This window comes from Polyodon spathula, chromosome 18 (genome assembly GCF_017654505.1).
Source record: "Polyodon spathula isolate WHYD16114869_AA chromosome 18, ASM1765450v1, whole genome shotgun sequence".
NCBI lineage: Eukaryota > Metazoa > Chordata > Actinopteri > Acipenseriformes > Polyodontidae > Polyodon > Polyodon spathula.
The window spans coordinates 27,694,500-27,710,514 of record NC_054551.1 but is presented as its reverse complement, the minus strand read 5'-3'; the positions used below and the strand labels follow the sequence as shown (position 1 = coordinate 27,710,514).

At 34.6% G+C, this 16,015-nt stretch overlaps 1 protein-coding gene across 4 annotated transcripts in view; it reads right to left on the bottom strand.

Moving 5' to 3' along the window:
- LOC121294112 (astrotactin-1-like) overlaps window positions 1-16,015 on the bottom strand; it is a 156,589-nt gene that overhangs the window by 87,152 nt on the left and 53,422 nt on the right. For all 4 annotated transcript variants that reach the window (XM_041217684.1, XM_041217683.1, XM_041217685.1 and 1 more), the window contains exons 7-9: window positions 7,555-7,639; window positions 2,687-2,761; window positions 952-1,089 (exon numbers count right to left, since the gene is read on the bottom strand). In XM_041217684.1, coding sequence (XP_041073618.1) covers window positions 952-1,089; window positions 2,687-2,761; window positions 7,555-7,639 — 298 coding nt within the window. The remainder of the gene's footprint in view (window positions 1-951; window positions 1,090-2,686; window positions 2,762-7,554; window positions 7,640-16,015) is intronic.

Here is a 16,015-nt window from a genome sequence, read left to right as displayed (position 1 = left end):
CTTGTTTGTTTGCATTAAGTGGGCAGTCAGATCTTTTTTAGCAAATCCCCCAAGTTCCTTGACACCTTGGAAAGCAGTTTCAATTACAGTATGCCATCTTTCAGTCTGCACTGGGACCAAGTACATATATTATACCATATTTCATGATTCCTGAGCGATCTGAGCAAAACAATCCCAGTTTAGTTTAGAAATGTAACTTTGATCAGAAATGTGCAGGACATTTGTAGTTTCTATGGGTTAAAAAAAAGCAAATACATAAACATTATTTTTTTTTTTGTTAGGTATAAACCCTATTATACTTATTAAACCATATATCGTATTAGTGTTTGGCAATGGACTTCGCCACGTTGAATGTTCTTACTGTTTCAAATGGAAAGCTAATATAAACCTGACGTGACTGTTAATAGTGTTTCTGTTCTTATCATTAAGTTTCTCACCTGACTTTAAACAACAAGTCGTAAAATATTAAAACTGCCGCAAGATTGAAATGGCCATCTGCCGCTAGATATTTTTCAACTTGCCAAACATTTTAACTGACCCTGACTGAGGGCTGCTGCTGGTTGCTAGGGCAACCACCTCAGCTTCTGTTAACATTGGTTGGCCTTTTGTTGCGCATAACCTTTACTTTACTCCAAAAAAAGATTTCCCAGGTAAAAAAAATACCATGGCTGTGGGGCTAAAGATAACAAACAATAACATTTGAGATGCTAACTGTAATTTTCAGAGCCTTAGATCAACGATTTGCACATTGCTAGTAAGTATGCAGCTACAACTAAATATAATTGAGGTAATTAAAATAATGCATAATACATTTATATGTGTTGTTTATTTCTGTTCCACAGTCACATCTAAGTTAAAAAAAAATCTGCTGAAAATCACCAGCTAAATTGAAGTTATATTGTTTCACTTCTTCAAGTCATAAACCTAAATTCAACCGACTCAGAGGTCTACCTGACTTCCACAGCATCCTCCATTACGGTCATGTCTGTTTTGCATTTGGCAGAGGGGTTGATGGCCAATTCGGCTGGTGGGATGACAAAACTCTTGCTAAGAGGCAGCCACATCCCTTCTCCGAGAGTATAGGTGAACCTAGTGAACAAGAATGCAAAACGTAAGCAGGTTGCTGGAAATGAGGTTCACAGTTTGGGTATTTGTAAATTGTCAATCCTGTGAAATGCAAAGCTTCAAATCTAAAAAGGTGGAAATTGTACTTTATGAGACTAATTCTAATGTCTTAGCATGGTGACACAACTTACTGGACAAATGGTACAACATGCTGTAAACCGACCTTGACCCCTATTAAAAAAATAAATAAATAAATCTCTGTATTGACGGCTGCTTTTATGAAAAATAAACAAATAAATAAATAAATATTTAACCAACCAAAACACACTTTTAAATAACTCAAAATGTGGTGTGAATGAGAGGTACAAAACGTGACCCCTCTACGAGGAAATAAATCAAATCACTGGTATGTAGGGAAGTAAACTGGTGAATCATAATTGATAAAAGACACTAGCTGACAGGGATTTACTCAGATTATATCCAAACATAAATGCATGTGATAATAAAGCTGAACAGTGTGCAGGAGGATAAACAGGATGGTACTTAAAACAATGTCTACATACTAAAGATCCATGAGGCTTTACAGAATGAATATCACATTTAAATTGCTGTTGCAAGGCTCAGGATATTTTTGTTTCAATATTCACTGCATGGTGTACATGAGCATTCTGATTTCTCTCTCATGAAATGCTAACTTTGCAGTTAAATGGAGCATCATACCCTAAAAGTGGTGCTTGTTAACATATGTTTAGAAAAATACTGCCTTTTAAAACACTTCATAAACTATTAACATATCAGTAAATGTATAAGACCCCAATGCAATGACTGGCATGTTAATCCTTTATGACTATTGCTGCAAGTGTGCTATGAATCTCCCCACCACCACAATTTACTTTTAATTATTTCCCAATGATTCTTGCTACTCACGAAAGGACGGAAGTTAATTAAGTTCTCTTTTGATTATATCTTTGACAAATATTTAGGCTTAAGTATTTCTCAATGTCTATTTCAATGTAGTTTCTCACAGAATTAGCATTTTTTTAAATCTTTGAATATCTTTACTTAAAATGTTATATTTTTCAATGATACATTTTTAAAAAATCATCTTTTAGATTTTTAAATTCTACTGTACAACAGGTAGTTTACCAAAAATCTATTATCTTAGTTCTCAAAGGAGCCGTGTATATGACAAAACCCCAACATCAGGCAAAAGAAATGACAAGTTAAATAGATAATGGAAATTGGAAAAAACATTTGGTTCACGCTTCAAGTCCTTTAAAAGCAACAGCTTATAGCAATTCCATTTAGAATTGGAGTCAGCTTTACCCCACAACTCTGCGAGAGCATCCCACTCCTGACCTGAACATCCCCAGCCATTCAGTTCTGTGTTTCTCACAAGGCAATACTCTCATATTCGCAAAACTGTACACTAATCTCTACCGAGGACAAGGCTGAACTAACCAAACTCATTTCAGTTGTGATAGAGGATGGCTTCAAACTCCAACCCAGCTGGTAATACTATTGAAGTGTAATTATGTACATTGCATTTGCACATATAGCTGTGTAGAATATAGAAACATTGACCAAGTATTGTCAAGACAACAGGAGACAGAGGTCTTACCTAAATATTCTGTCAGAAGGTTGCTCCCCCATCACCAGGTCAAAGCCACGCTGGAATATGGTGTACGGCCAAGGACTGCAGAAGAAGCAGAGTATACAGTATATATATATATATATATATATATATATATATATATATATATATATATATATATATATATATATAGTATATATATATATATACACACATACACACACACACACACACCACCCTAATGTTGGTACATAATATATGAATTCATTTCACAAAAGGTAAAAACTACTATTATATTAATATAAAAAAACTATTACTATAGTAATATAAAAGTCATTTATGCATTTTCAAGTAATCGTTTACTTTTCACCTAGGCAAATTATACATAGAAAATAATACGTAGGTACATAAATACACGTACAGGCTCTCACACACACAAATGTCTATTAATGATCCATCATCACCTTTTATATAAAAGTCTGGAAGCTTGACTGCATTAGGAAGAGGCATTCTGAGTGACTGTGATTAATAAGTTAAATAAGTGGTAGCCATTCGTTATTCTGTCTCTTATACAGCACTGACAGGGGTTGAAAAGGGTTTAAGCAAAACTGTTTATAGAACTTCAGCTGTGATTAATGTTTGACGACACAAGGTAGGGGGTGCAAGTTTAAATTGGAAATTGGATGAATCTAGTTGGATTGGGTGACAAATCAAGTTGGCTTGAGAGAAAAATATATACTGGTTCCAGAGATTGCAATGTAATTAGAAAAGCAATCATAGTAACTGAAATGTAATTCATAGTCATAACATCTAAGTCTGTAAGCAAGTAGTGCTGGTTTGTGAGAAAAGTAAAATGTTGAATGCTAAAACACAGTTAAGATGGGGGGGGTGGGGTGGGGTTCAATAACCATGCACCCACAAAAACAGGACTAATATAGAAGAACCATTGCAAATATTTACTGGAATTAAACTTAAATAAATAAAAAGAAGAGCTCACATCTGTATATTGTATTGTTTTAGTTTGACAGAGTTGGGGTTAAAAACCCAATACATTATGAAATCCAGGTGCAGAATTAAGTTAAGGTAAATTGGTTATTGGTTGCAACTTTGAGCTTTTGTTTTGTTCAATTATTTCTTAGGTGACAAAAGAGAGGGCTTAATTGTGTACTGTTTGTGTGACAGGATGTCTGAACTTCAGGCAGGAATCACAAATATATGCAATTAAGCCCTTTGGGGGCATTTATTTCTAAATTAGCAAATAATTAAACACAATAAATATAGCAAATGCCACTTAATAAGTTTTAAAAAACAAATGACCTCTCTTGAGCAGAGCCAAACAGACTGCTCTGCTGTCTAATCCAGGTGTGTTTATCAATCAATCAATTTAACCTGACCACATTCTACACCTGGATTTCCTGAACGACAATATTGGCATATTTCATTGTGCCCTGTAACCATATCCGCCTATAGAAACACTAAGTGTCACTTTCCACTGCATTTGTTAAATCCTTAAAACTTAATATCCACTGTGAAACTCCACTACGTGCAAAATGCAATTAAAATCTATTTATGGTTTCTCACATAAGTGCAAAGTGAACAAGCTCCCAAGATCACAGCGATTTTATTCCTTCGCACTGTCCTACTGATCATTTTGCTTCTGACCCTAATTATCTGATCTCAAGCATGGTACCACTCTCTCTATATTCCTATAAATTGAAACACCGACACAATCACCATGGTTGAATGTTAATGAAAATGCAGAGGAGAAAGTAACTTTAATTTCTTACTGGTACTGTATAACTAGTTACCCTAATGTAATTAGGGTAACCAGATCTGCAGTGTGAAAAACTAGGACGTTCTTTTTTTTTCTTCAAGTCACTGACGCTGTACCAACTGTATTTATTGCAGGTGATAACAACTCATTATTTGCTTTACATTGTCATCTCAAAACAAGTTAAATGTGCAAAAAAACAGATTTAGAAAAAGAGATCAGCTATTAATATTAGCATGTAAACGTGATAAACACATAATCAGAATGATTAAATAAATAATTCATAAGATTGTGTGTTTTGTTTTTGAATGGCGCTAACTCAACCCAGTACATCACTCTGCTATTATCTTGCTCAGCACACCGATCATGTTTTGTACTTTTGAAAAAATGTACTGTTTCAGTGTAAGCCTGGTCCGTGGTTATGCAGTATAATTGAGACAGCAGCCTTGACAAAATCATCACCTTCAAAAAGAACACTAAATAGATGTAGGCCCGTCATTTGCATTTCTTAACTCTCAAGCAAATGTTTACAGTTATTTAACTTGTCTGGATCCTTTTTCCCTACCCATTTAACAATTCAACAGGCTCAATGGTCATATTAAAATTTGAGCTGCAGGGCCTGGTAAAATTAGATTTTTTTCACCGTTTCCAATATTATTAAGACCACTCAAGTATGTCGTTTGATACCAGATGTGAACTTGTTATTACCTAAAAGGATACCTAGATTTTTTGAGGGCAGTTCCTGTCTATCTTTATTTAAGGTATGTATATACAATAATTAGATCATGTACAGTTTCACGTCAGGGAGAGCAATTTCAATTGCATAGCATGGGCTGTTATATAAATACACTGCAATATACAGTTTAATGGTTTGGAGTATTATTAATATCATAATCAGTCCATAAAACATCATAGAATTTGACAATATGTTTGCATTTTAAAAACATACCCAAACCTTCCAGAAATCCCGTATCTTAACATTAACCTTCCCAAATTGAAAAGTGCTGTCTATTACATCACGTGGCACCATGAAGATGTATTTAGGTTCTTGTTTATAAGGTTCACTGGTGATAGATCACAATGGATATTTAGGAAAAACCATTTATGTCTTCTTCACTGATGTATGACTTCAGTTTAGATAGCTACTGAATGCAATTAAATTTAAAACTTCTTCTGGATGATCCAGAAAACAGGGACCTCCCTATATTACAAATGAGACCTGTGGGTGCCCTTCCTTTGCAGAAAGCCCAACTCACAACAATAACATCTCTCAAATCAAGTTTCTCTTCTTGCCATATTCACAAACCCTCATGATTTATTTAAAGAATCTTTTTTTTTCTTTGTTTTCAAAATCTGTTTTTAAATCATGGCATTTTTCTTTAACAAGACTTGAAATGAAAGTTGCATGAATGTCAAACTTTTTGTTTTCATAAAAAAAGATACAGATCATTGTAATAACTCACCAGACAAAGCTTTATAAATGGTGAGTTCAGATGTACATTATTATTATTATTATTATTATTATTATTATTATTATTATTATTAGCAGCTTGGTTCTCAGCAATGGACCTGTAGGTCTTTGGAATTCATTCTCACCTAACAGCCCCACTTTACAGTCTATGGGACTATTTACAGTATAAAGTCTATCAGCTTTTAAAAGGACACTGAGAATAGACCAAGACAAACTGGCAGTCTAATTCGTCATTAGAAAGCCCCCATATTAATTTGAAGTTCTTTTTTCCTTATGGTTTTCTTTGATGTACAACCATAGCCATAGGGATGCAGCTACATAGTTAACAATGAGGAGGATACATAACATATCACAGTCTACTGGGTTTGGGAATTAAATTAAAAAAAAAAAAAAATTAAGCAACATGTCAGTTTTAAATGTTGTAGTCTGGAAGAAAATGACATTAAAATGAACAGTGCACACTGATTATACAACATGAGAAAGACTGAGGGCTACCGTAACTTTACGTATTATTGACATATTCTTTAAACATGACTACTATTAGTATTTTAACACTCTTGAAGTGTTGACAGAAGCCCATCAATTTTAAAGCATTTAAATACAGCAAGTCATCCCTTATTAATTAGTCTGTTAGTAGTAGATTGTTTTGCTCATCATACACTATGTAAATAAAATACATTCCTCACCCTAACATAAATAAACGCACAAGAAGAGACGCTTTCCTATTTGAGACTTTGAGTGTCTTCCAAACATTTTAGCCACAATTCTCTTTGAGTGGCACCTGGTTTTGTCACGTAGCAACACATAATGATAGGTTTTGAAAATCTACAAACTGAATGTTCGCAGCTTGTCAAAGCAAAGTATAAAAATGGCTTATAATGTTTGCTGTTGTGGAAGTGTAACATTATGTCAGTTTTTCAAGTTTTCGCACTGGGGAGGGGAAGAACGAGGAGCATAGAGGGTGAGAAGAGAAAGAGAGGATAGTAGTTGAAGTGATTCAATTTAAAGTTAATGCGTAACAAAAATGCCTTTTATAAAAATTTATATGACCATAGCAGTACCCTCAAGTCATCGTTCCAACCATAAAATAGCAAGCTTCTATAAAGTCCTTTTATTAAAACCTATGGTCATTTTTTATTAATCTGGTCCATTTGCAATAACTTGTTAAAGCAATTTGGCAAAAGCGGTCCTTAAACCCTAGTTATTCATAATGTGGCGGGTGATTAAGTCAATAAAGATATGGAATGCGCATTTGAATTATTTGTTTTTAAATTATTGGGTATTAGTTTAGGGTTTTGTATACTTTTGGTGGGGCATGTAGTTCCTCAAAAAAAAAAAAAATCGAGTTACATTTCTAAGCTAGTCTTTAATTTCTGGAAATGATTTCATGTCCGATACTGAAAGGAATGACATAGGTTTTTGAACAAAACATCAGATACTGTTTTTTCATGGGAATTCTGGAGTTTCAATCAGGATAACTAACGGTCTGCAACCAAAATAGCATTCCAACAACTCTTTAGGGGTTTAACATTATTTTTTACACTCTATGCTATTCCAACTAGAATATTACAATATTTTTTTTTAAACTGTGTTGCGATGACTTATTCCTATATTCCTAGCACACTGAATTATTTTAAACATATTGAAGCTTACCCCTGATTTGGTCCCCATTCATTCCGAATGCAGAGATGCTTGTGGACAGGATCTCTCACGTAGCCATCAAAGCACTGACACTCACCTGAGAAAACAGAAATAACATAACAACATGCATCTTTATAAAACTTTGGCACTAACTTCAGTGTGTTATGCATCCCAGTTATGCAGCTATATTACAACCTGGAAGTGTCTTATCTGACCTCTATATAGTGTCGTCTTGTCTCCAAAAGACATCTTTAAAGCTGTCACCTAAGGCATAATTTGATGTCTTATGGATTTATTGGCAATGGAATCATTTTGCAGGTACAAAAAGATTTGTTAAAGGTCATACAGTGTTTAAAACACATCTAGAATACAAAAATAAACACACAGAAAGCAATAACAGCGATCAACATTGTTAAACTCGGGTAAAAACAAGGTACAAAACTTGCATATTCTGCCTGCAATCTAAAACTCTACATTTCAGTCCATTTAAATAAAACTGTATTACTGTATAGCTTACCTTCATATATTAAAAAAGAAATCTTCCCAGTAGTGTACATAATGGTATGAAAATAGAAGAAAATATAACCTTGTGGACAGGCGTTACAGACTGACATGTGAATGGGATGTAAACAAAACAAGAACCTCATTGTGCATTCATGAATCCTAGTATAACATCTCCTTTAGTTATCTAACATTATTGTTTTATTTTTTAAATGATTTAAATGGCACAAAAGAAGATGAGGAGACAGTGAAAATTTACAAAAAAAAAAACATTATCTAATATTTGTTAAAGAAGCTGATGCACTCTGTAAAATAAACTGCTTCGTGTCACTTTGCTGTTCCATTATCTTCTCAGTAAACAACCTGCTTCACGTCACTTTGCTGTTCCATTATCTTCTCAGTAAACAACCTGCTTCACGTCACTTTGCTGTTCCATTATCTTCTCAGTAAACAACCTGCTTCACGTCACTTTGCTGTTCCATTATCTTCTCAGTAAACAACCTGCTTCACGTCACTTTGCTGTTCCATTATCTTCTCAGTAAACAACCTGCTTCACATCACTTTGCTGTTCCATTATCTTCTCAGTAAACAACCTGCTTCACGTCACTTTGCTGTTCCATTATCTTCTCAGTAAACAACCTGCTTCACGTCACTTTGCTGTTCCATTATCTTCTCACTTTACTGTTCCATTATCTTGAAAGAATAGGAGCACGCTAAAAGATTAATGTTCTTGTACTGACGGTGTGTATAGACTCAAGTAAATATACAGAATGTCATAAAAAGTCAAGCACTCACCAGGTATCTGCTGTTAAGCCTGTTATAATGAAGCGAATTCACAGACGTGTTGCAGCCACTGGCCTTCGTCAGTGCAGTAACACAATTTAAATCAAGCATATACAGGCAAGACTTTTATAGGTCTAAAGCATTAATTATTCAATTACCTTTCAATAAGCAATAACAATCAATAATCATGCCTAATTCAGCAAAGTAAATACAGAACAAAAATATTTTATTATTAAAACATACAGACCAACAGAAAAATATGTATATCCAGGTCTAGTCTATTTTAAAATTACAAACTAGCACAAGAAATCATAACGGACCACTAGATGCAACAACAGTAGATAAGATTATAAAAAAGGTGTAAATAACAGCTCCTCGTTCATGCCACCAGGAGATTCCATTTGCAAAGTGTGCATTCAAGAGGCTTCTCTTTTTAGTAACAGTTCATTACGATCTCCACCTCAACATGGGGTATTAACCACTTCAATCCCCATAAATCTGAGAGTACAAATGCTATGCTGTTGTTCATTAAAATGTCTCGCTACAGGTGATTGTATCATTATTCCTAATAGTGCTTTGATGTTCACTTATACACATTTTCAATTCCCTAATGGTCTTACCCACATAGCACAGACCACAAGGGCATTTCAACAAACAGACTACAAACTTGGTAACACAAGTAATCCTACCTCATACTTTAAACTGCTTATTAGTTTTAGGATGGGTAATTGTATCGCTTTTTATTATTGCATTGCAACAAGCGCAATTGTGACAATTAAAGTTACCTTGTGGTATCTGTTAAAAAGTGAGATGGTGGAATAAAAGTGTCTGCTTTAACAAATACATTTCTCAAATTTTGTTGTCTTTTAAACGTAAAACGTGGAAACACTGTAAAACAGAATAATTTGGGATCGGTTGATAATATATGCCAATGAGTCTGTATTATGTTTTTCATTGTATTTGAAATAGGTGAATAGGTAGAGACAAAAGTAACAGAGTATTTAGTTTTGGTTGTCTTAAATTGATGTGCAAGTAACTGGTCTCTATTAAGAGACTTTCATTTAGATAAAGCTTTGTCGACCCATGTTTGTTTATATCCTTTTGTCAAAAATTTGTTTTTCATTTCATTAGCTTGTAATATAAAATAATCCTCAGAATCACAAATATATCTAAATCTAAGGAATTGACTATAGGGCAAATTGCGTTTCAAAGAAGGAGGTTGATAACTAGAAGCATTTAAAAAACTGTTACGGTCTGTAGGTTTCCTATATAAAGTGGTAATCAGGCGATGCCCCACCTTCAAAAATTGCACATCTAGAAAAGAAACCATACTCAAGCTAATCTCTGAAGTAAACTTGAGTGTAGATTTAATGTTACTGACATATTCTTCAAACTTACTCAACATATATTTAGGTCCAGTCCATATAAAAAACATATCATCAATGTAACTTAACCACAACTTTGGATAAGATTTAAAAGGATTATTGTTGTAAATGTAATCGTGTTCAAATTTACCCATATATAAATATGGTATATGGCATAGTTAGGCGAATTGCTGAACCCACTGCTACACCTTGAATTTGGAGATAATAAATATTCACAAACCTGAAATCATTTTTATTTAAAATCAAAGAAAACAATTCTATCAAATATGAACTAGGGGGCATCACCTGAGAACCACGCTGTTGTAAACAGTAATCAACTGCACTAATACCCTCATGATGGGGAATATTGGTGTACAAGCTGGACACATCCATAGTTGGCTATTTAGCCCCATTATTTTGAAATGCATACACTTAATAGCAGCTTACTTTCTCACTATTTTAAAGAAGGGTGTTCAAAAGTTTCAAAAGGTTTTTAACACAAAAGCAGAATTGGTCCAGAATTGCTTTAAGTACATTGCAAGATACAGGGACCCCCGAGTTGCAGAAGTGAACCATGATAGCTACCTTCACTGAAGTGCTGTGACTGCATTCTGGAAAACAGATGTAGTTTTATCACAGTGCCATTCCTTCCGAAGCCTCTTTCAGGGCATCAGATGCAAGGAATAATATATTCAAGATGATTCTTCAGGGTATCAAATAGGAAAGAGTCCTCTGGGGCTGGGGTCTAGTGAACATGAGGTATCAGTATTTGTCCATCGGATGGCTCTAAGAGGTTGGTTTGGTCAACTTAATCACCATATGCCACAGTTGAGTTTACTGGATCATTTTGCAGCACTGGAGATTCACTCTTGATTGCAACACCTATCAGTGGTTATCCCATGGCTAACCCTAAAAATAGGTGGTTTATGAACTCGAAGGATATTTCCTAATGCTGCACAATGCTAAAAAAAAAAAAACAGGTTTCGCTTATCCAGGGGGGCTAAAGTTAATCAAACCGAATAGCAAATAATAAATGTAAAAAACTCAGAACATAGGCTGAACAAAGCTAGTTAATAGTCAGTGAACATCCATGTTGCATGTTGTGCTGTGAAAGTGGTCTCTGTCAAGTGGAACAACAATGGAAACTTTTGATTCTGAAAATCTGAATGTGTCAATATAATGACAAAATAAAATCTAATAAGTTGCAAAATATCTATCAATTTTTTAAGCTTGACATTCTGGGACCTTTACAGGAAACAGTAATGCAGTAGTAATGATACACGTTCTTGTCTCACTACCTCCCAGGACTTAGAAAGAGTAAAAGCAACAGGTCTGCTATTACAATACGAGAACAGGCCGGCCTTCAAATGTTTTATATAAAATATCTAATGCTAGAAACAGATTTAACACAAACATTCCTGGGCTATGTTTTGGTGCCCGAGGTAGCCTGAGTGATTACCAAGAACATTTTTGGTACATTGTAGCTAATGGTTTGGAAAACAAATGAACATAAAAACGCAATCAGCAAAACAACATCTGTGAGAAACAACCCTGAACCAAACGTGGAATTCGATTAAGCACACGTACTTCAAATTCTACATATTATGAAGAAAAAAGGCCTGCAATTTGCTTTTTTTAATGAGGTTGTTTAATAAAAATGATGAGGTTTACATGCTTCACTTATTAAAGCACTTTATCTAATAAGGCATTTTTAAATAATAATTGTGATGTATATAAAGTAGTGTCAGTACAAAGTGTACACTTTTTACAATGGTCTTGTTTATTCGTATTTGTGTATGCATGTATTGCCCGTAATTGAAGGGAAACAAAGCACACATTTAATGGTTTACAGAAACTAAACTGAACCTTTGACCAGCATAACAAGAAGTACTATAAATTTAAGCATGTGCAAAAATTCACAAAAATTACATTATCCTCTCCAACCTGCAACAAAATTATAATACAGGTAAAATTGCTGGTTACACTAATGAATTGAATTGCATTCTTTATAGTTAAGTAATTTAAAAGGTAGCTATTTTGTAATTACAGGGACATGGCCTTGTCAGCAACATCTTTTTACCTAATGAATTTACATGGTAACCCCTGGCAAAGAAATGTGTTTGTATCCAGGAGGTCCCCGGTTCAAATCCCAGCTCAACCACTGATTCATTCTGTAACCCCAGGCAAGTCACTTAACCTCCCTGTGCTCTGTCTTTTGGGTGAGACGTTGTTGTAAGTGACTCTGCAACTGATGCATAGTTCACACACCCTAGTCTTGTATCTTGTAAAGTGCTTTGTGATGGTGGCGCTATATAAAAATAAAGATTATAATTATCATAAACCATTGTTAGTTACCACATTATTGTGCTACCATTTTTTTATTCCTCATAGAAAAAGTTCCTTTGTCATTGGGCTTGCTTCAAAATATGAAAAGAAATGGTCCTGGATATTTCTGGAATTACTAAGATGTTCATACATCAAATAAAATTAATAAAAACTATGGCACAATATGGATGGTTCTCTCTCCTTGTTTTCTCATCAGGCATAAAAAAACATTCCACTCGTCTTACTTAAAGTCACCTGTGCTGTGAGGTGCTTGGAGGTTTTCATCAGTGGCTATACAGGAAATCGATCTGATCCTGTCTGATCTATGTGCGTTTGCTTCACTTATTTCTATGGATGTCTGGGCTTAATTTGTGTTATGTATCAGTATAATGTAACGTGTTGCAAGGTGCTCTTATTCAGGCATATTTGTTTGTGTATTTATCAAAGACAACTATATTGCAATTGCTTTCAAGCAAAAGTGATTTGTTAGATTTGTTCAGGCTTTGTGAATAAAATAAAACCTACTGATATCTTGAAGGGGATCTATTGTGTTTTTAACAATAATTTGTATTATTATAATAATAATAATAATAATAATAATAATAATAATAATAATAATAATAATAATACCTGCCTTCTGTGAGCTGTTCTGATATTAATTAGAGAATACCCAAAGCCAGATTTTGGTATAATATTTATCACACTTGGTTTACTTGTGATCTCCAAAAAACAAATAAAGTCATAGTTGGAGATGGAGTTTGGGTAAAATGCAAATAGGGTACAGGAATTCAGGAGGAAGAGTCACAGTGACCACAGTAACAAGAAAGGAGACTGACATTACAGCAACTCATTATACAGCACACCAGGAAGAAGTAGCTATAACTGGCATGAAGGTTGTGTAAAGTTCAAATGATGACCTGACAGAAAAAGTATAATTCTTTATTTAAAAAAAAAAATAAAATAAAATAAATAAATAAATAAATAAATTGTCATTCATTTAATCTTTTTATTATTATTTTGTATTCAGTAAATGATAAATGGGGTCAGTAAAGGTCATAAAGGGGCCTATTTTATTAGTTATTAATGACATTTTTACTCCAAGAGAAATCCCCAAATGCTGAGGACTTGGAGACAGACATGCAGTACATATATTATTCCACTGAATTAATGAAAAATGGAAAAAGCAGGAATTTGGAGCAGGAGTAATGAGAGACAGAGGAAAATATTCAGCTGATTAATAAATGTCTTGTGTGCCAGCCAGGGGAGTAAGGGGAATGAAATGAGACAAGGGTCTACAATTACCAGAAGCAAATCCAGTTAAACCACTTGCCCTCGCAGGACTTTCAGACTCAGTACGTACAACTCTGAGACGTTTTTATTGCTTCCCATCTACCCTTTCATCTGTGACTTTTTTACTGTATCAGTAGCTGGCCTCAGTAGCTAGCCCTGCCAACCCTTTCTATATTATACTTCATAAATTGAAGTATAATATAGTATAAGTATACTTCATATACTTAATCATAAATTTGGACATAAATGTTACAGTATTATAATAAACTAAATGCAATAAACAAAATTTTGACTAATGCCTCTGGAACAAGAAGAAACACAAAGATATACAGCTTAAAACAGATTGCAAAGAGAAAACTGGTAAAGGCATTCAATTGAAACATTTGGTTTACTTGACCTACTGTCCTAAAAGGTTTACCTGACTGCATATAATTGATAAAAATCATGGCAAACAATGTGTAGCTACTGTATGTCTTCCAGTAAATGAGTATATGCTTCTAATCAGATTTAGTGCCTATTTCAGAACATACATTCGAGCTGACCACAGCATCTCTAAAGTTCATTACAGCACAAATGAATCTACTCAAAACTTTTGTAGAAAGGTCGTTCTTTGCCCATTCCCCTAATCATTTTAATATTCTTGTAAGAATGTAGATTAAATAAAACAACTGGAGAACCCGCCTTTAAAAGAAACTGAATGAAACTGATAATTCATACACATCGCATCCCGTTAGACATTGATATGTATTTACATTTCTAGAAACATCAGCACATTTCTTTTTATTAAAATGTATATTATTTCTGATCTAAAGTAGATTATTAGTAAACGCTGAAATCCTATTGTTAAGCAGCATTTTTAGACCAGCACGGGGCATCACGATTTAAAAAACTGTCTCCTTAAAATTTTAGTTTTCATCTCCAAACAAAGGAAATCATTTTCCATAAGAGGTCTATCAGTGCAGTGCTTCAAAACTGCCAAAACAGATGGCACATAGTGTTGCATTGCAAAGATGCAAACGAACAAGTTATTTGCACCTTTTTACTTAACTTCAGCAATGCCTATACAATTAAGTGTGTCACAGCTGCTCAATTAAAGAGCTGCATCCCTAACCTGCATACTTATAAGCACAAGAACATTAGAGAACACTTGGAGGATGCGAGTTCAACAAGCTCGACTTGTTAAAAGTAAGCTGCTGAAACTGGCCAGTGTTTAAAGGTAGAGAAGGCAAACACTGAAGAAGCTGTTCTGCAGGTCGTAGGGTTATGTTACGATGTGGACACATTCTGTAAGGGAAGTTCAAGGTACGCTATTTTTAATAGCCAATGTGGGAAAAATGTTCTATAGGTCTTGCATGTGATAGGTTAACACATGTTTCATGTGGTTCTAACATACTAGAGAATTTTGGGTCAGTCATTAACATGTGCAAAACATGATGTTCTGTTGCAAAAGATTTTGAAAAACCCAGCTTTATACGCAATAAACTCAATCCATTTAATAAATAAACAGTGCATTTGCAAGAAGCCACTGCACAATAACCTTTGAAGGTTTCCCAAAATATTAGAAAACTACTGGGCTAGTTGATACAAAGTGTCTACCAAACTAAATGAGCAATACACCAAGGAACAGAAAGTTGTAAAGAAATGTGGCTCTCTAATTCTACACTGTACATGTATATGGTCATACGGTATATGAAATTTACATGTGGTTTTGAGGTCACATGACCTGCGGGAGCAATGGCTGCAAAGTTGTTTCTCTCTTCACCTCCCCTCATCTATTTTATAATTTGTCTGAACACACCTCAGTGCACTTAACCCTATATATAGTCATATACTATCTGATGAACCCCAGGAAGTCGAGAGCTGGCAAAAAAAAGGCCCACACTGCACTCCTCTTTGACATCAAAGGGTGAAAAAAACACAACAGGCTTAGACCTCTCCACCATTGTAGAGGCCCGTATGGCACAGACCCACCAATACTTCAAGACATATTTTCTCATACTGAAAACACGAATCTTGGGACTAAAACGACCACCATGCAGATTGGGTTTTCGAATTTTACCCAGAAGTTTAAGAACCTCAAAGCAGATTTGACTGCTCTCCGTAATTCTGTAAATGCCAACAAGAGGGTTATTACAGCTTGTGAAACCAGGACAGACTGACTGGAGTCTAAGACGGCAGAGCTGGAGAACAGGAGTCGTCGGATCAATCTT